General features: G+C 34.8%; 1 protein-coding gene across 5 annotated transcripts in view; it reads right to left on the reverse strand.

Annotated features, from left to right (window-relative positions):
- TRPS1 (transcriptional repressor GATA binding 1) overlaps nucleotides 1-22,012 on the reverse strand; it is a 261,099-nt gene that overhangs the window by 206,601 nt on the left and 32,486 nt on the right. For 2 of the 5 annotated variants that reach the window (XM_033203219.1, XM_033203220.1), the window contains 2 exons: nucleotides 8,293-8,450; nucleotides 3,839-4,767 (listed from right to left, as the gene is read on the reverse strand). In XM_033203219.1, the coding sequence (XP_033059110.1) occupies nucleotides 3,839-4,767; nucleotides 8,293-8,329 (966 nt within the window). In that variant the 5' untranslated portion in view covers nucleotides 8,330-8,450. The remainder of the gene's footprint in view (nucleotides 1-3,838; nucleotides 4,768-8,292; nucleotides 8,451-22,012) is intronic. The other 3 variants (XM_033203222.1, XM_033203223.1, XM_033203221.1) reach the window with 2 other exon arrangements.

Below are 22,012 nucleotides of genomic sequence, written 5' to 3' on the forward strand. Positions count from 1 at the left end.
AAGCACAACTTGACAAGACTCCTATTTTTATAACCTGATCTGAGTGCTAAAAGCTCCCCAATAAAGATGATGCAAACACCCAATGCACAGCACATTAAGCCCTAATGAAACAGCAAATGCCGCGTTGTTAATTCAGGCCTCCATTCAGCAATGGTTTAAATACAAGCATAATAAAGCAGATTAAAAAGAAAGAAGCTGGCAGGGCGCGGTGGCTCACACCTGTAATCCTAGCACTTTGGGAGTCCGAGGCGGGTGGATCACGAGGTCAGGAGTTCGAGACCAGCCTGGCCAATATGGTGAAACCCCGTCTCTACTAAAAATACAAATAAAATTAGCCGGGCATGGTGGTGGGCACCTGTAATCTCAGCTACTCGGGAGGCTGAGGTAGGAGAATCGCTTGAACCTGGGAGGCGGAGGTTGCAGTGAGCAGACACCATGCCACTACACTCCAGCCTAGGTGACAGAGCGAGACTCCATCTCAAAAAATAAAAATAAAAATAAAGAAGCTGTAATTAACTTTTTAAGAACTCGATCTCTTGTATTATTGGTCTCTATGGCAGCCTCAATGGCTGAATACAGATAGCAAATATTACATGAAAAGCTAACCAATCATGCTGCATCTATTATTTTTAAAAATTTAAGCATGACAATTGATAGAACATGCTGGATAAATGAAAAATTGGGAAACTAACATCCTGGTCAAATCAATTAATGCTAAGCTAGCCATTATAGCTTCTCTTGTTTTCTTGGTAAAGAATTGACATGTCTTCTGCTTTTAGGGCTGGGCATGCTACCTCAAGGTGTTGGGAGGAGAATGTGATACACGCCACACTTAGAAAGGACAGTCTTGGCTTTCTGATGGCTATTTACAGTGACCTCCATTATCCGGCTGGGGCTCTATCCACTATGCAGCACAAAGAAACATTGTTATTTGACAGTATTTTTACAAAGTTGTAATTCTTTGACTCGGTCATTTGTGATGCAATTTATACAAAAGTGGATATTATCAGTACAAGCATGTCTAAATGTCAATTATTCTTCCACGTATATTTGAAATAACTTGCACTTAAAACTGGAAATCTTAGAATTTGTTTAAATTACTGTACTTCTTTTTCCCAACTGTATATCTCATATTTGCACTCAAGTCCATTCAAATTATTTAAAACCATCCATGTCAAACCAAAATATAGATCAAAGCCATAGAGTTCTTTCAGTCTTTTGCTTTTGGCTTCTGTTACTTTTTTCTTGGCCTAAAATGTCATAAATCTATCATTAACCACCAACTGTTCTGAATGTTTTTTAAAAAGCAACTTTAATTGAAAAGAATTAATGAATTCTTCATCTATTACTTCAATTAGCTTAAATGATGGACTTATATAAATAATTCCTAAAATTGAATGATTATTTGTCTGTAATACTCATATTTACCAACATCCGTTTATCAGGACACACACAGGCCATTAACTTACTATATGTTTCTGACAAAACGGCATTAAAGAAATTCTATAGTCAGCATTTTATCTCCCACAGCTTTTAGCCTCCACAAAGTTTAACCGCCACGGAAAGAATCTCTCAAATAGCATTTCAGTAACACAAACTGTGGGTAAAAAAGGAAATTTCAGATGCGTTTTTATTCATTTTATGTGTATAGAAAAACTGTTCAATATTTATTTCAGCATAAAGATATTAATAAGTTACTTATCTTCAGACGTTTTTCTGCATCAGTATCTGGCATACGTGCAAAGCATTCAATATTAGCATTTGCCCTACAAGTATATTCAGTGTTATCCTCACAAATTGAAGTTAACCCTTTAGATGCATTTCAAAATCCAATCGTTTGAAATAATCACGCACTACTTCCATAGATTACTTTTTTCTATTTTTAGCAATATTATTTATCTTGGAAGAAATTTGATCTCAACAAGATTATGTTCCTGCATGCTCTCTCCTACCCCTTTTTGTCTTCCTCGCTGTGTGCTGCAAGGATTTAGCAGACAGCATAGTCGAGGATCAGCTGTTTTATTTCTAGTTCTATTAGTTCAAACTCAGATAGCTCACACATCTGTTTTACTTCTAAAATCACTGCCCAGGAAAAGTGTCCAGCTCCTTCTACCCAAACATAAACTTTACTATAAATAACCAAGAACCTAACAAATAACTGTTTGGGGGAAATGGAAGTGTGTTTAAAAATCTGAATTCTTCCAAACTATAGGCCTTAGTAATTTTCATTTTTAGAGCTTTCCTGACAGCCTAGATCAGCTTCCCTCAGAAGTTGTCCCTAGAGTGAACAAACTGAAACTCCTGCCGGAAATCCAGGTATTAACTTCATATTACTTGCTAATTATAAAACACCGTTTCACATACTGACATTATTCACTTCCAACCCTTTTATCTAAAACACATATTTGCTTCCCAATCATAGTTTGACAGCAGAGTATATCTGACATAAGACAGTGAAATGATCTTTAATAGACAGCAGTTCAAAGCATGTAGCTTTCGTGCATAATAATTATATTGGGTTAATTTGCTGCTCCACAGAAATAATTCTATTTGTGGAAATTCACAAACTAAGATAGAATTTTTAGAGTGCTTTACCAAGATGAAACTAGTGTTTAAAGAGTTCTTTATATCTCCCTTAAACTGATGAGATTGCTATTCTGACATTTAAAGGACCAGGAAATTTCTCTTCTGATTCTTCTTACAAGTATTGCAAAATATGTTCACTACCTATTATTTCTAACCTCTTTGCCTGACTTTCTTAATTGGCATTAGGTCAATAGAGAGGTCTGAGGCAAATGAGCTATAGCTATCGAGTTGATAAAAATGACTGATATTTTAAGGGATTTATTTCATTAGTTCTCTGGGTAGTACTAATCATTCCTAAAAAAGGTTACTAGTAAAGCTAACATGTTTTGAAATCCCCCTGGCCTTATAATACAATAAAAATCTACAAACTGTAACAAAAACTAATACACTTTCTCAAGCTGACCATGAATTTTGACTATGCTAAAATTACTAAAATTAAATGTATACATTTATTTAGACTCAGTTCCATGTTTCATTCTATTCAAAATGGTAACAGTTTCTTTATCCATTTCACATATGCCATAAACTAAAGACAGAAGGATAGATCAAAAAGGTAGGTTGTTTTTAATAAAAGTACAAATCTAAATTATTACTAAATGCTTTCATAAATTATTCTCATTTTCCTTAAATGCAGAAAGGAATGCTTTATTGGCCACTACCAAGGTCATTCTGGTGTCCCTAATACTTAAAATCACATTTACTTCTTTCTAATCAATGTAAAATGTTATATCCCAGTTTTCATTTGCAATTATTTTGCCTTTTCAGGAGTATCTCTGCAACCATCAGTATGACCCGTCAGGATGAATATAAAATCAAATCCTAATCCAAGAGACAGGAAATATCCTCACTGAAAGAAAGATTATAGCAAAAGCCTTATAATCTAAAGCTGAAACTAGGCATGAATTATTATCATGTACAACCATAAAGATTAGTAACATTTTTGGAAGACTGTGAAAACATCAAATTACCATGAAAAATGTCCAGAATTGTGAAGCTTAGCTAATTCCATGAAAAGACTTTCCCAAATCAAAAAAGATGCTAGGATTGTATTCCACAATAAGAGGCTAAAAGTTGTTTTTAGACAACTCTGAATATACTTGTAATGAAGTAGCTACGGAGTGTGTCCATCTCTTCTGCTAGATCTAGCGGGCTACCTGTCTGGTACTGGGACTTGGTTTTAACATGTATATAAGAATTCACATTTGATTTCTAATCACTTTTTCTGTACAAAGAGACAATACAAAGTACAAACCTGCACATCATAGGTCCCATTTAGTAAAACAGGCCTTGAAGAATTGATGTCCTGCAGCACGCCAGAAAACACAGAACGGTTGACCTTCTGGAAGTCTTTGGAATGGCTGAACTGCACCATGTTATGAAGGGCCAAGATTTTGCTGTCCAGCTCAGCATCCTGCCTGGTGCGGTTATGCAGTCCTAAGTGATACTTTCGGAAGTGCTTAATCAGATCTGTGGGGTCATTGCCATAGTAACCATATCCACAGATATTGCATTTAAAGTCCTGAAGCTCTGGAGACAGAGGTGCCGGGTCTGGGTTGTCATTCACCAGCAAGTCAGTTTTGGATTTATTCAGTCTTACACCCCCATCTGAAGGCACTTGTGGGTTTTTTGAGGCCACTGAAACTGGGCTCAAACCTTGACAATTGGCTTGACCACTCTGTGCTTGCCCTGTTTCCTCCGTAGCCTTTGGTGACATCTTCTGATCTTCCTTTGTCTCCACTGAGTCCCCTGAGGGGGTGCAGGCCATATCTTGAGGGTCATCTGCCTCAGCTCTTTGAGGAGACTTCAAGGGCTCACAGACTCCCCCAGCAGCTGGACATGAGAAAGCCAACATATTTCTGTCTGTCACCTCATCATGCGGAAAGGAGGGAAGGTTTCCTCCCTTACTGGGGCTTTCATAATTGAAGCCAGCCTTCTCACTCAGGACTGCGCTTTTCAAGTCCTTCTTACTGCTAGAAGATGGATCTTGAACATGCAAGCTATGTTCCTCCTTATGATTTAGTTCTGCAGCATCACTCTGATCCGTGTTTTCTGACATCTGATCTGCAGAAAATTCTTTGTTCTTTCCAGATACCTTGCTTTCTGTACCTATAGGCTCCAGGATCTGGCCCTCGCCTTCACTCGCAACGTTTCTCAGAGGGGGGTTCTTTTTCCGGACCATATCTGCAAAGATACAGGGAAAAGGCAGATACAGGGTTATTTGAAAGTTACAGACATATAATTGTATCTGGAATATTTTACTTATGCAAGTTTTTTAAGGGCCATAATCAAATGCTTCCTCTAGGAAAAAAATCAGTTCTAAAAATAGCAAAAAATTGAGACTAAAACAAACAATTTACACTTAGAATTACTTTTGTAACCAAGAGTGGCTCATTTATTATTTTAAGGTTGCTTTATGAATAATGAAGGATTTTTATTACTAGGTTTACCCTTCCTATTACTTATTCTTTCCTGAAAATATATTTTTGCCCAATTTCTTCCTTCAATTGTAGCTAACAATATATATATACATGCTTATATATTTATATATGGTCTATATTATATATAACAGGTACATGTTGTGTTTATAAAATATATGTGTGTGTTTATGTTTATGGAATACATCACGTGTTTATTTATATGGTACCTATATGTACACATGAATAACATAAATTGGAATTCGATATTGTTACCCTATGCAACTGGGATGTAAATATAGTTTCAAACAAAATATCTTCATTGTCAAAAAGACAGAAAACAGCTATGTTATAAACAGAGTGAAAACTGCCTCATCACTTTCAGGAAGTGGAGGATGACAAACGTTCCAGCTCTGACCTACCAACAAATTTCTTTAATCCACATTTGGAGCTTGCCTGAAAGTCAGAAGACCTGGTACACATCACAGTGGTTGGAACAGGTTTTCCTAGGACTCTGTACGGCATGTTGGGGAACCCAATAAGCTCTGGGTGTCCATACGCAGCCTGGTGAAAACAGTACCTGTTCCGCCACCGGGAGTGCACTGGCAACTGACTAAGAAAGAATATTAAGCTGAGCCATATGATATTGTCCTTGTGTCACTCAAAACAGTAAAATATTAGTAGTTTCCTATGGTTCACCTTTACACATTAGCTCAACCATGTCTCTCAAGTTAAGTTAGTGACGTCAGTGACTGGGGTCAAAAGAAGAATACTGGAACAAATTCTTCTGCTGGAGTAGAATGAGTCAGAACTCTAAGAATATAAAATAAACTAAGAAATAATTTACGTAGTGTCAATTAAAGAATACATTAACAAAGGCTGGTCGAAGACTGGTTTCCATGGCTGCTGTTACTTAATCACTCAGCTTAAAAAGCTGTCGAGTGCTGTGTAAGTCATCACCCCAAATGTCTCCTGGAAAATTCCACCTGTGACATTCTGATTAAATAAGACTTCTTTGTTAGCTGACTTCGCCATAAGGACTAACAGTTAGTTTACCACGATTACCCAAAATGTGCTGAGAAAATCCAAATAACATAGTTTAGTCATTTTCATCTATAATTTCTTCAAGTACTGAAGTACCACACTGGCTTTGGATACACAGATGTACCTTTGCTTCTGAAAAGCTGGTCGTGCAAAATTTTTATATGAATCACTGAACAACGATAGCGCACTAGAGTATAAGGAATCATTTACAAAGTAAAAATGTGCCACAGTGAATGTCAAAAATAGTATAATGGTACTTAAGAAAGTACACTGGGCCAAGCGCAGGGGCTCACACCTGTAATCCCAGCACTTTGGGAGGTCACAGTGGGTGGGTCACCTGAGGTTAGGAGTTCAAGACCAGCTGGCCAACATGGCGAAATCCTGTGTCTACAAAAAATACAAAAATTAGCCAGGTATGGTGGTGCACGCCTGTAATCCCAGCTACTCGGGAGGCTGAGGCAGGAGAACTGCTAGAACCCAGGAGGCAGAGGTTGCAGTGAGCCAAGATCGTGCCATTGCACTCCAGGCTGGGCGACAAGAGTGAAACTCCATCTAAAACAAAACAAAAACAAGCAAAAAAAAAAAAAAAAGAAGAAAGAAAGTACACTGTTGTTCTTACACATCAATAATGTTATTTGCCAAATATCTACAGAAGCTTCCTCTTGGAACAAAACACACATATACAGGATGAAAGAGTGAAGTTTCAAGTAAAAGTGGTTGTGTTGAGGCAATGTAAATGTGCCCGACTTCTGGAGGGAGGAAGAGGACTATGAGCTTCTCATCTTGGTCTTGTTCTATTAGGCCCTAAAATTAACGAAGCCTGATGACCACTGTTAAAAAAGGAAACACTGGTCAACTATTTTTTTTCATGTTTGCATTTCAATGTCTTACGTGTTATGCCAACCTTTTAGGAGTCCTGTATTCTTTTGTCAGAAGTGACTAAAGAAGCCCTGGGAATGTGTGAAAATACACAGAAAACCGAAGGGCAATTTTACTAGTAGTCAATAAAGGGAAAACGGGAGGAAAAAGACTAAATGAGCAAGCTGAAAAAATTAGTTATCATTTAAAATATAAGTTTAAACAAACTATGCACGGTTTTAACTTGGTCTACAGAAAAGCATATTTTAGGTTGTAATCAGACATTCCTACACATAAAATTGTGAAGGCTTGATACAAATTCTCTTACCATTCCCTCCAGAATTTCCTGATTGTTAATTTTTTCCATTACACATAATGTCTTCACTAACTATTACAATATAATCTTCCCTTACTGAATAACTGTATCATTTGTATTTTAACCATTTCTTCTTAAGATGACTAGAATCTAACACTGAATCACCTAAATGAAATGAATAAGGTTACACAAAAAAAAATTAAAAATCCTATATCAAAAGACAGGACTCACGAAGAAATGAGGAAGAAATAATCTAATTCATTGAGATTATCTTTCTGTCAAAATGAAAAGAAAATGGTTTATGCCCATATGTTAACGCCAGGGTGAGTGATTAGGAAAATGGCAACATTTTAAATAGCAAGGGAACCAAGAAAAAATACTTAAAAGTGAATAGATCCAAATACATTAGTATTTTAAAAATTAACTTATTTTTCAAAACTAGAAGAAGCTTTAGATCTAGTTGATTTATTTTTACATTGAAGATATATAATGGGTCATAGTTTAAAGACTACTCAACCAGCATCTTTAGTGGCTGGGAGAAAATATGACTTAATTAAATTATCATCTTTCTAAAATTTAAGTTCCTTCTTCTACCCAAGAACAGATACTTAGAACACTTATGACTCACGACTCCTTATGCTGAATAGAGTCCTTAATAATACACATTGCAAAGACTGTTAAACTGCTAAAACTTCAAAGAAACATCCGAAAGGTCGTTTGGGTTTTATTTTGTGTTGTGGGGGCAGGGGCATGTTCTTTAGTTGCTGTTTAAAAAAAAAAAAAAAAAATGTGCTTAATTTAGTTGACTATACTTTGAAGTAGCTATAGAAAAAATAATTTTACTGGAATTATATCATCATAATTTTTCAGAGTGACAGATTATGTAAATATAAGCACATCTGTCATACTTCTAAGTGGAAGAAACTCCCCTAGCAAGTCATAAGTTAGATACCATAAGACTATAGCCACCCTCAAGTTATTATCTCTAAGACAAATAACAGATTGCATGATGTTTTACTGTGTGCCAAGAACTTTTCCAGTTAACATTTTCACTTGAAAAAATAGATCACATACTTGTAAAATCATACCCAGCATTGACTTCATAAGGCATGTGGCTTTAGAGTGCTTTTTACAATTATTAATTCTATTAGTCAACTAGCAGGAGGCTAATGCAATTGTCTTAGAAGACGCTCGGAAGACACAGAAGACATTTTGAGAGCTGATCTGTACATCTGCAAAACAAAGCAAAAAAAAAAAATTTTCCTTCCTAAATGATGTAAACACATTTTCATGTATCACACCTAAAATATATTAATATGCCAGCATCATAGGCTGCCTGAAAGATATAAAAGCATGAGCAGATCTTGAGCAAGATCCTCTCCCTCCCCTGGGTTTTAATAAAGCAACAAGAGAAGGAGGAACATGATATAAAAGGTTATAGGACATAAGTCATCTTCATAACAGACTGTGATGTTGGTGAAATTATTTAACCTTTAAAACCCCATCAACCTTAATAACCATAATACTTACCTACAATGGGGTGGGGGTAAAAGATCTTAATTTGTAAACACCAGCAAATGCTTTTAAAGGGAAAATCTTAAAGCAATTAAAATACGTAATCACAACAATGAACGCAGTCATTAGTTTTGGCAACTCTATTTTAATCTTTATCACCCTACTACATAGCAGTATCCTTGATGCAGACTACCCTACCCCTAGAAAAGTTCAAAATGCCCATTAGGATAAGTCCACTATGAATTGCCATTTTAGATAATGGGCTAAAAGTGAAGTTGAGAAAGAGGAGGTAAAGAATTTAAAGGAGAACTGCAAAGCTCAAAATTGCTATTTTAAGTCCTCTATTTAATTGTGAGATTAAAAATGGACCTCTGGGGCTAAGTAGTAGGGAGCAGGCCTACATCTACATTATTCTCCACCTGAACAGCCCATATAATGAGAATGCATATTATGTGCCAAGATATTTAGGCAGGTTAAAAATATATGTAGCTTTCCAAAAATACTCTATTTGTATTAATTTTCATTGCTGCAATATAAGACATTCCATCTGCAAAAATTATAAATTTCTACTCTTAATTAACCATATTTCCTTCTAAATAAAACAAATCTAAATTTTTTTTGCTTTCTTAGAAAATGTGTTTACTTTTATAAAAATAGGAGTGTATTATTTCTTTTACCATATAATTTAGACAGATTTATGGTGTAGAAATAATCAGCATTAGAGCTTAAAAATAATTCTGATAACTATTTTATCTCACTATTTAAAATGCTTAAATACATAAGAAAAAAAATCTTCTCCCGTAGAAGACTGACTGATGTTCTCAAGAGGGCACCTCCACAGTAAAAGGGATTTGAGTTTTCTATCATTACCTAGATACTGTAAATTAACCATTAGTGATTTAGTTATATTACATATATTACATATAAATATATACATGCATACATTTAATGATATATTCTTACTCCAACTAACCTTGCAATAGATAATCAAATAAATTATTCAACTAAAGAAATCAACTATCACAGTAATTTAAAAACAGATCTTAGATTACACATCAGCTCAATGCAGATGAACTAAAATTTATTTCCATTAGATGAGAAACTCTTTGAAGGTAAGAGGTGTAAATTCTACAAATTCTATATTCTTTGTAGTATCTTGACCCTAAGCAAAGTAAAGAATTAAAACCTGAGTAAAAATGGTATGAAAATTGCACATCCAGTCTCTACACCTGGTTTAAATCACCTGCTCATGTGTTCAAGGGCAAGTCCTTTTGCTTCTCTGAGACTCTCTTTTTACCTGTACAACAAGGGAATTTGAATAAGTTATTTCTAAAACTCCCCTACCTCTGTGACTCTACAGTGGTTCCGGTTAATGGCACTTCAGTTTTACCTTTAAAAAGTTTGCCCAATTGCACTGGAAGACGATAGAAAAGTAAAGTTTGCCCAATTGCATTGAAAGACTATAGAAGAGTAAACCACCAACTACTAAGGGTGGTCTAAATACCACTGAAGCCTATCTTTGCCTCAGTTTCTCACTTCCCCCACTATTCATTCATTCAGTAAATATATCCAACCTCAGTTATGTGCCAAACACACTAAGCAAGATGACTTTAATTTTATTAATTGTCATTAATTTAAGAAAGAGAGATATGTTTAAAAAGAAAATGAGTATAAGGAACTCCTATTCTCAAGGAAAACTGACACTTTTGAGTATCTTTCCAAATATCATTTCATATACATATATGTGTGGGCATATATATGTACACACACACACATTACATTCTGAACAAGACTCTGAAAAAGCAGGAGGGCAAGATCCTGTAATTGGACCTCAGTTTCAAATCTTGTTGCATATAATTTTTAATTATAAGTAGCAGTTCTTATTTTCATAATATATAATGCCAGATGACATATTCTTTTTGTTTTTCCAGCTTATAAAACTTCTCAACTGTTTAAAACCAAAGCTTAACACAAAAAGAAAAGTCATCATGGTCTTTGCCTTAATAAATATGTTTTCTTCCATGCTTGCTTGTATCACCATCATAAGAGTACTGAGTTATTAATTACACATTTCATGTAGCTTTTATTTAAAAAAAAAAAACATAAAAGAAAGAAAAAAAATGTTTCTTTTGATCAAAAGGCCCCACAAAGAATTTAAAGAATTAAGCAAGTGATAGTAAAATAAAAGGAGGGTCAAATCTTGGGCCTAGAGCAAACTAGATAGCTTCCATATGAACAACATATACAGTTCAGTTTTGAAAGAACATATGTGTTTGCTCATTGGTTTAGGGAAAAAAAAAAAAAACACTTGAATCCTGTCTACTCCATATATACAGATCAAAATCAGATTGCTTAAGTGAACTATAAAATGCAAGAGAACATTGTTTATCCAATTCACAAACCCAAGAATCACTGAAGAAGTTTAGATGTTTTCTGTTTCTTCAAATTCCAGGGCAATACTTCAATGGTAGATCGCTTTTTTTGCAAACTGCTTCAAACTTCGTAAACTCAATGTCAGATCCTGTTCTTTCCTATCCATTTCTATTTAATTTGCTCTCTCTGAATTGACTGTTCCCAAATTTTTTAAAAGTATTTTTGAACTTCTTAAATCTTGTTGAGTTTTAAATGTCATCACCTTCAAACAACTTCCACCAAATAAATCTCTTATTAAATTCACATCAAACTAATCCAAGATGATCACTTCTATTAGCATATGCTTCAGAGCACAAAAGCCCATTAATAGTCATCTGGACACTAGAACTAACCGAAAGCCTTCTGAGATAAAATGCACACTATTTAGATATCCTATTTCAAAGGTTTTGATGCTAGCCCAAACACATTTTATCAGGCTTTTATTTCATCTTGCTATGTTCTCTACATTCTAAATATCTCATTTCAAATGCACTTGTCTAGGTAAAAGGAGATAGTGTGGTAAGTAAGTAATAATGTTCTATTTGCCTAAATGAATCTTCCTATATCCAAATACATGTTAGAGAAAGAAATTCATTAACTACTGTACTTTTATAAGAAAATTACAAAACTATTTTTTCAAAGACTTTAGGCTATAGTCACAATGACACTGTAGGATATATCTGGAAAAAAAAAGAATGCACCTATTTCACTAACTAGGGAAACTAAAATAGAGCAAGAATACATCATGGAGTCTCAAATGGCAAGGGGAAATGATTATTTTTCCTTTCATAACTGGTGAGAGGCAAACATATTAAAATCCCTGATTTGAATAAGACCACAATTTCACTGTACAAATTGAGAAATGTTACCATTTGTTTCCCTAAAGAAAAGTAGTTTTTCCTTTTGTTTTCCTCTCAAACACACACACACACACACAATTAAAATATCTGCAATGACAACTGTTGATTCACACAGGCCAATCTGACTTTACATTTGCACACAAGTCAATTTCAACTTCATCCCTACTTCTCTGTTAAACTTAGAATATTTCAACTGGTCTCTGGGCAAAGAGCCAAGCACAGCACTTAAGTTCAAAAAGAGTAGCTCATCGAAGAGTATAAATGTTTCTATTTATCTTGATGGTTATGATGTGAATTGACATTTTATTGTATGTAAATTAGATTTTCACTCATAACAAAAATAATGAGTGCTGTGCTTTGTAGGAATGCCTTTGACTATGTTCCCAGCATTTGCTGAAAACTATCACTGAATAGTAAAGGTAGTTTAATTTTTTAATGTATTAATGTTGCTTTTCTCTGTTTTCCAACCTGTTAATCAATAGAAAAGAAAATCTCAATTATTAACTCAATCCACCAATATAACTAACAGCTTTCTCAGTTCTCCCTTAAGAAATCTGTGTCAATCACTGCAAATCCATTTGGTAAACTGACATACACATACAGTGTAGTGAATCTAATAGACACTTACCATAAAGAAAACATACTGCAATTAGAATGCTCGTTGTCTTCACAGCACCAGTAAGCCAAGTATATTCAGCAAAGTATATTCAGTATTTTAATACTACTAGTAGTAGTATTAAAAGTGCCAAATCTAATGTAAGATTAAAAACGATGTTGTGAAGACATACTGAGAACTTATACCTGTAATGTACTCTGTATGTGTGCATATGCATGTGTGTGTATCTCTAAAATGAAGGGAAGTAAGTTTGTGCCTCCATATGCAATAGTTCTTCCTCATGAAACTAGGAAATAACTCACAAAGCACTATGCTCACCCCTACTGTACCACAGGGAGCAGTTTAAATGGCCTGCACCCATCTGAGCACCAATGGACCAAGGACAACCATAGATGTATCCAACAGATAACACAAACATTACAGTGAACCAGTTAATCCATTCAGGTAACAAAAACGATTTAGAAATTTGGTACAAAATACAAAATTTGGTTTAGATACCACCCTATTTAGTGCCAAACACTTATTTTAACCTAATTAGCATCATTTTTCCCTCTGACAAAAACAAATTACAAACACACACACACACACACACACGAGTCATTTTCTCTCTTTTGTTAAGTACAGATAAATTTTCCAAAGAAAACTGATCTTAAAAATATATATATATATATATCTGAAAGCAACTTCTCATGGTAAGATTAAATCACTTTTTCCTGACTTCTAGGATATGAAAAGCTTTATGTATGGGTAAAAAAAAGCAAACATAGAATCCGTTCATAATTTGGAGTTGGATAAGTAACAGGTTTAGAAAGCTTCAACTATAAGAACATTTTTGAAGAAACATTATGGTATTTCAGAACATTCTGCCATGCTCACCACAAGTTTAGCTAAGCTCTGCCTAGGATTTTAATATGGTAACTGTTTAAGGATAGACGACAAGAAACTTATCTCTACACTCTTCCCATAATATTAGCTTCAAAAAAAGAAAATAAAAGGAGATTCCTTGGTCAAATTAAGTTTAATGGAAACTGTATAATACATATCCCTCCCAGAGAGCCACAATGTACATCAGCGATTACAGCTCTAAGAAGTCCTAGGGATTGGAGAGCGTGACATCTGTTCAATATGGACTGAAATTTCCCAATCTCATTTGACTTTATGTCACATAGTGCCATTTAGCCAACAGAACTAATGTTCTGCTGAACACAGTGGGAAAGGCCACTCTAAGACAGTAATGTTCAAGGAAGAAATTTAACCAAGATTTTAAATCATGCATAGTTAAGGAAAAAAAAAAAAAAAAAAAAAAAAAAAAACAGTATTCCTTCATTAATTTGGCAAAAAGACTAAGATGTTTTGTTATGAAGTGGGCTATTTTGAAGAATTTGGTTTTTCTTTTTTTTTTTTGGTTTTTTTCCTCGAGAAGAGCTACCTATATTAAAAGAAGATCAAGGTGTATCATGATTAAAGATTTAGAATCAGAATTTTTTTGAAAGAATGTGTAGTGGAAGAGCATTACAGATAGAACATTGGATTTTAAAAAGGGAACGGATAAAACATCTATATACAATAAAATCCCAGGTGTCAAAATTATACATTCATAAACATATGTGGATATAAACTCAATGTTGTCTTTGAGCTAAATCGATTATACAGATATCACTGCATAAAGAAGCTCTATTTTTACAACTGTTGCGGCCAATGCTGTCCAGCTACTGTGATCAATTTAAAATCTTCTATGCTAAATTTGTCGTTATTTTATAATAACTTAAATTTTATCTGATTAAAATTGAGTCAGGAACCAAGATACGGCAAAGGCTTTTAATTAAATATGGAACGTGGAAAGACCCAGGATTGCACTGAGGCATCTTCAGTTCATATAGTTACAATCAGTAGTTCTCAAATGCTTGCAGATAACTCAGATCTAACTCACATGCTCCTCCCTGGTTATTAATAAATCCTTTCTTCCCCACTCCAGTCTGTGTCCCCAGATCCACCTGTCCTAACAATGAAGGACAGAAAACCAATGCCTGGGGTCACAATCAGTAAACACATGTCTAGTACAGACCCTATCTTACCCTTGAAAATCCCAAGCAGATCCCATAGCTTCATGGGCTTTTGAATTTTGTTTTATCATTATTGCATTATCTTACCCCCAAAGATTAAAACAAAAGATCAGAAAGAAGAAATAAAATAAAAAATAGGTTAGGCAGATGTCAAAGTAAATCTGAAACAGGTGATTAATCTTAAATTAATTGTAAACACAAAGCCAGATAGACTGGTGAGATTCAAGCCTGAGAGGATGACCACGAGTTCCTTCTGGACCCATCCCACACAGCCTCTATTTTACACATTCACATATGAGAGGAAGAATCGTGACGTGATATACATGAGTAGTACTACAGAATTCAGGCAGAAATTAGCTCACTTGTTAAGTATTTTGTATAGGCAATCTAGTCAATCTTCACTTTCAAATTCAATATAAACTTAAGAATCTATCTAAGCATACACAGACACACACACACCTTTAGAAAAGATTTTCACCATCTGCACCCCAATTATTAATTTCTCCATCAATCTTGTTGTGGATACCTGTCATAACAGAGTAAGGGAATACACACACACACACACACACACACACACACACATACACATATATAATTCCAGATTCAGGTATTTTACAAATAATTATGTCAGAGTTTAATTGGATGTTGAAAGAAACCAAAAGTCAAAGGTAGATTTTTTTAAGGCCTATGATCTTCAATGTTGATACATATTCTAACCTGAATTTTTAGCTAATAACAAAACTATTTCGTATTCTTATTATATGAGCCAGGAACTGTGCCAAGAGTGCATTATCTCCTTTGATTTTAATTTGGATGAACAATTCTTTAAGTACTATTATCATTCACAGTTTACAGATAATGCAGCTAAGACATGGAGAAGTTAGGTCACTTGCCTGGACACAGACCTAGCACATGAACAAGTTGGGTTTGAAGGAATCTAAAGACCACTGTATTTCCCAATGCATTTCTCATAAACACTTTAACAACAGTTAACCAATGCAAAAAGTGATAACATTTTAAGAAACTTACAAGAGAACACAATCTACAAGATGCCATGTTACAAAGGCTGCTATCAGACGTATTTGTCTGCCTCTATAGTTATGCCAAGTAAATGAATATACAATCTTCCCAATATTCTCACAGACTACCAGATTTTCCTATCTTTTGAATCTGCCTCATAATGCCTAACACATCACCAACATTAACAAACTACATGTCTCTAAAATGGATTCACTTCTACAAAGCCCTCTACAATTTTCATAAGCAAAACTTAATCTTCTCCACCGTCACATGGCACCTTATGCATATCTTCTCTTGAGGTACTTGCCACTTCACACGAAATTATGTGTTTATGTTTTAGGCTACCGGTCTGGACTGTGAAACCCTTCAAACCAGAAAATATATTATGAGTCATATTATTATTGTTAATTCAAAATAATAGATATCCATTCATCTATGGGATAGTAACCAAAACATGGATATATATATATAGCTACATCTCATCAGTGATCTCAAGCTTTTTCCAGGTGCAACACACCTGAGGCTCATTTCCATCATTAGCACTGGCAGACTCTGATGGTGACTATTGCAGAGGAATAAAGTATAAGGGATTATTGGCACAAGGGACATGGAAGTTTTTAAAAAAGTCAAGTGATACTATTATGCCCTCCTCACAGTGACAGGCCTATGACAGAGCAGGCACTTATTCTTTTTTTTTTTTTTTTTTTTTTTTTTTTTTGAGGCGGAGTCTCGCTCTGTCGCCCGGACTGGAGTGCAGTGGCCAGATCTCAGCTCACTGCAAGCTCCGCCTCCTGGGTTTCCGCCATTCTCAGCAGGCACTTATTCTTATTGGATGGATGGATAGATGGATGTTGACACCCTTGGAAATTTCTACATATTGCTTTTGTCTTCAAGAAAAGTCTGGATCTCTTGATATTAAATAGGCTCAGGAAACTAACAGCTAGAAAAAATGCTAAAGTTGAGTCTCAACAACATAATAACAAACCAAATCAAGACATCCAGGGAATCAAGGCATTAATTTTCTCCTTATTTAGGCTGAAAAAAGAATCAGATATCATAGCTCTAGATCCATAGGCACAGATCAAAAAATGCACAAGTCATGAGAAATAAGAACTATTGAATTTACTTTTTTAATGGTAAATCACAACCATGTTGGTTTGATTTGGATTCCATAAATGTTTGTATAACTTTATACATCAAAAATATCTGTAGACTGATTACACAGAGGAAAGTTCATTAAAAATTGGCACAGTCTCTATATAGTGATAACTCTGTAATAAGGGTATAGTAATCAGTAAAATGAATTTGTATGTTTATATATTTGGATGATTATGTATCTTTTATACATGAACATCATATGGTATGTAATAGGTTTATTAAATATATAATGTTTACTATAAATATATGCATTTGTATATATATGTTTTATTTACAAATTTTTCATTCTGTATTCTGCAACACTCCAAAATTCAAAATATACTGTACAAGTAGCATAATACATAAAAAATAAATAGTTTATCTTTTAAGAGAATAGCCTGGAACATAAAAAGAATACAGAAAAGCCTCAAACATCTGGATTAGACTCCAAGAAACTTAAAACATTCAGAAAGTCAAAAAACCAGAAGTTTAATTTTAAAATGCATGTACACACACACACACACACACACACACACACACCAATTCTCACAGTATTACTTCCTGAATTTCTCAAACTGGAAACAACCTAAATCTGTAACAGCAGTAGAATAGAGTTTTTAAAGTTGTGGTATATGATTACAAAATACAATACCTGTTCATACAAGAGAATAGTATGCTACAATATAAATGAACAAACTATATACAACATGAATGAATTTTACAAACATGATGCTGATTGTGACATGCCAGACACAAACCAACGTATGCTTTCAATATATACAAACACGTGCAAAGTTCAAAAACAAGTAGAACTATCTAATGTGTTTAGCAGTCAGGAGAGTGACTGAGGAAGAGAGATCAGGAGGAGCACAAAGGGCTTCTAGAGTACTGGCAACATTGTATTTCTTGACATGAGTGATAGTTACACAGGTGTATTTGTTTTGTAATCATTCATTGAGCTACAGACTTAAGATCTGTGCACTTTTCAGCTAGAGTTTAAGAGTGTGTGTGCGATTTTTCAGTGAAACAGCAGTTGCTCTGCAGAGAGCATGGAGTAATAAGATTGAGAAGAAACCCTTGAGCTGCAATATTTTGATGAGCAAATCAAGCAATCCAATGGAGTGGAATGGGTCATTGACGCCTCAGGCTGAATTATAGGGGAGAAAGGGCCAGGATGTGCTCTAGCAGGCAAACAGGTGGTAAAAGAAGGAAGAGAAGAGAAATTGAAGAGAAAATAAAGTGTTCTGAACAAATGGGATTTCAAAGGGTGAGGAGTTTGAAAAGAGAGATGAAGGGCAAAAACAAGAGCAGAAAGCAACAGACGCCCTAACAGGGGCAAAGATAATCAGAGACAGGGAAACAGAAGAGAGAATAAGAACTCTGTATGTGATTCTGCCGGTGGTGGTGGTGGTGGGAAGGCAAGCACAGACACACATCTGTAGATATGAAATGTTCCATGAGGATGCACTATCTATCTTGATGATATGACAAAGACAAGCTACGTAAAGGTGGAAGAGAACTAACATTTCTTGAGTACTTATTATGTACCAGCCATTTGCTTACTGGCTCACATAATTTCCCCAGTTGGTTTTCACCAAAAGCCTGCTAGTTATTTAGTAGTCCTACTTGACAAATGAGGAAACTGGAATTGAAAGGGGGTTAAGGAAACTGCTTACCCAAGAAGACATGAGGGAACAGATGAAAGAGAGCAAATAAAATAATACTGTGTTTTTTTCAGAGAATTAATGTATCTAAAATTCTGAATATTTTTATAAGGCTGAATAAATGTTGTGTTTAAATGAAGTGTGTGCTAGATTCTACCTTCATCTAAAGTGGTTGCTGTAAATCTCTGTAATACCAGTAGACCGAGGTATCCCATCTCACTAACAGAATAATGATGAGTGGTTTCTTATTTTGCATAAAAAAGATAAGTTAATAGGTAAAATACCATCAGTTTTAAACTTTATACCTGGTTAATATTTTCTTAAGACTTTGGCTTCTAGTGTCAAAAGGCTTCTAATGTGTACTAGTAACTAACCAAAAAAAACAAAAAAGGCAGCACACAAATGTGTTAATAAGAAAACTTGAAAATCTTATTCCTTAAAATTGTCTCATGTGGCATTTAGTCTGTTTTGTAGGTATACACAGATACAATACAATCACATTTTATTGTACGTAATTTACCCCATCTTTGTATGATATGATAATTTAACACTATTCCATGGAGTTTCTCAGACAGAACCACAAAGTCCAAGACTACAGTCACCTAAACAAGCTTGAGAACTTTGGGTTTAAGCAAAGTAAGAATTAGTTGTCTGACCCCCAATCTATGAATGCTTTACATGTTCTAGAAGTCACAGCATGATTAATCCTTTACATGCTTTACTGCTCTCTACAGGAAATAAGCCTACACACGGATAGAAAAGGATGTTTGTGAAAGAAGCAACATATTACCCAGGAAAAAGTAGCACTCTATAGCATTATTTAAAATTAATCACATCCATTAGTCCTTTGAACTTTTTGCAAAACAGCATTTCATAGTAACAGTTTTACCTGATTATTTCAAAAGCAAATTATTACAGATTTCACCTAAACAGTACTGGTATCTGGTGGTATTACCACCATCTTTATACCTGCTAATGACACCATGTTTACTGAGCCTGCAAACCAGGGTGCTATTCAGAAAATACAATACTGTTATTTAAATGACTTCATAAAAGAGTTAACATATCATGAGAATACCAAACAGTACTTTTAGTCTTGTTGTAACATTAAAAATGCCCTGTTTTAACATCAAAATAGAACAAGTTATATTAAGTGTGAGACATTATGGCAATCATTAAGAAAGACAATTGCAGCCTACTAAGTGTTTACCATCCTCCTAGGGTTAAAAAAAAAAAAAAAAGACAAAAAGAAAAGAAAAAAGGAAAGAAAAGACAGGTTGTTGTAGGTCCCAAAATACCCTGCCCTGGTTTACTGAAATAAAAGTGGAATTCTCCTTCATGAAGTATCACCAATGCAGTCCAAATGAGCTAAAATAATAGATGGACCCTGGTAGGTAATACATGTCGTCCAGGGTATGAACAGTGAAAAAACCACATGAAATACCTTGGAGAATACTAACCAGTTAAAAGATAGCACTGTTGAAGAATATTTTCTGACGACCAGAATACTGCTTGAGAGATGACTGCTATAGTCTTTGATGCAATAAGTTAGAATAAAGTTAGTCATGTCAAAAGTTCTATACTTTATTTATTTGGGCATCTATCACTTCCCTTTCTTGAAAACTCTGCAAATAATTCTCCAAACAAGCTGATACAAGACTTTTTTTTCCAGAAACCAAGGTCAAAGGTATCTGCTGGCATCAGCACTCATTTAGCACTAAATCCTATTTTTGGGCAAATATTACAAACCGACCAAGTGATATGATAACTGATGCTCACAAGTCAAAACTCACGTAACATTTATTCATTCAACATAGTTTCTGAGGGCCGACTATGTGTCAGGCATTGAGTAAAGTGTTGAGTAAGGTGTTGAGGATACAACCGTGAACAAGGCAGAGAAGAAACTTACCCTGAGTGAGGTTATAGTCTACCTGGAGAAAAGAAATAAACAAACAAGGAAGAGCAGTGACTGATGCCAGTTTGGTATAACAACAAGGGGTCTGGGGGTAAAAAGGAAGCACACAAACTAGGATAGGAAAAACCAGCCAGGTGAAAAGAGAGGATTGAGTGGTTCCAACAGAAGAAACGGCAGAAGACCTGGGAAAGGCCCAAATGAAGAAAGAATGTGGCTTCTTAAAGGAACTGAGAGAAGTTCAGTGGTATTAGCAATTTCTGTGGTGTTTGGTTACATTTTTCAGTTCTATGAAATAAAAGATTAACACATAAATATTGTAGAAAATTTCTGTTTTCCTGAAAATATTAGATAATAATGTATCATATGTATTCATAAAAGTTTACATCAAGATTTCATACAAAATGTTTACTACTGGATTATGGATAGTTTTTCTTCATAATCATGTCAAGTAAAAAAGCATTACTGAAATGACATAAATTTTTTATTTAAAATATTGTCTCTGATTTTGATGCATTTTTTTCATTGTCTGATAAGATAATGCCAATAGTCCTGTTCTTTTAAATCATCAGGAATTAAATACAACCATGTAAATATAATCATTATATTCTATATATTTACAGATTAACATATATACATACATATAATTTATTTTAAATTGATCTCTTCCTAAAAGCTTAATAATCTGACTATGAAGCACAAGATGACACATTTAATTTCCAATAGGGTTCCTGTTTACTGTGCTACAGATGCAGAGGCATTGATGGCTTTAAAAGTCACTCTTGTCCATCAGGCTAGAAAATAAAGTATCAATGCAACACCAAATGTCATACACACAATTAATTTATTCATAACTATGTATTTATTGGGCATATAATATGTTCAAATTCAAAGAGAAAATTATTGCTCTCTAAGAAGCTAGCTACCTTTGTGAAAGAAACAAGGCTCACATTGAACATTTCGGTAATAATACAGGAAGAGATATGATTTAGCACCAAAATGAGCAGTGCAAACAGTAAATTCCCTTGAAAGTAATCAGTTAAGTACTTTGCGGGGCATGGTGACTCATGCCTGTAACCCCAACACTTTGGGAGCCCAAGGAGGGAGGATAGCTTGAGGCCAAGAGTTCAAGACCAGCCTGGCCAACATGGTGAAACCCCGTCTCTACTAAAAATACAAAAATTAGCTGGGTGTGGTGGTGGGTGCCTGTAATCTCAACTACTTGGGAGCCTGAGGCAGGAGAATCGCTTGAACCCGGGAGGTGGAGGTTGCAGTGAGCTGAGATTGCACCGCCACACTCCAGCCTGGGCAACAGAGTGAGACTCTGTCAAAAAAAAAAAAAAAAAGTAATCAGTAAGTACCAACAGTTTGCTATCTTTTATTAATATTTCTATTATTTCTTTCATTCATAATAAAATAACCAATGTGGTCAATGGCAGAGGAAACAGTTAATAGAGATGAGAGTGAAGATTATCCTGAGAGAGAAATAAGAATTGCACAGCTACAGGGGACAGAAAGGGGGATTCCAGCAAACAGTAGTAAAAGAAACAAAAGGCTGCTAAAAATATTAACATATGCCAAGAAACAGAGAAGAA

The sequence above is a fragment of the Trachypithecus francoisi genome, unplaced genomic scaffold (assembly GCF_009764315.1).
Source record: "Trachypithecus francoisi isolate TF-2019V2 unplaced genomic scaffold, Tfra_2.0 Lachesis_group7, whole genome shotgun sequence".
Lineage (NCBI taxonomy): Eukaryota > Metazoa > Chordata > Mammalia > Primates > Cercopithecidae > Trachypithecus > Trachypithecus francoisi.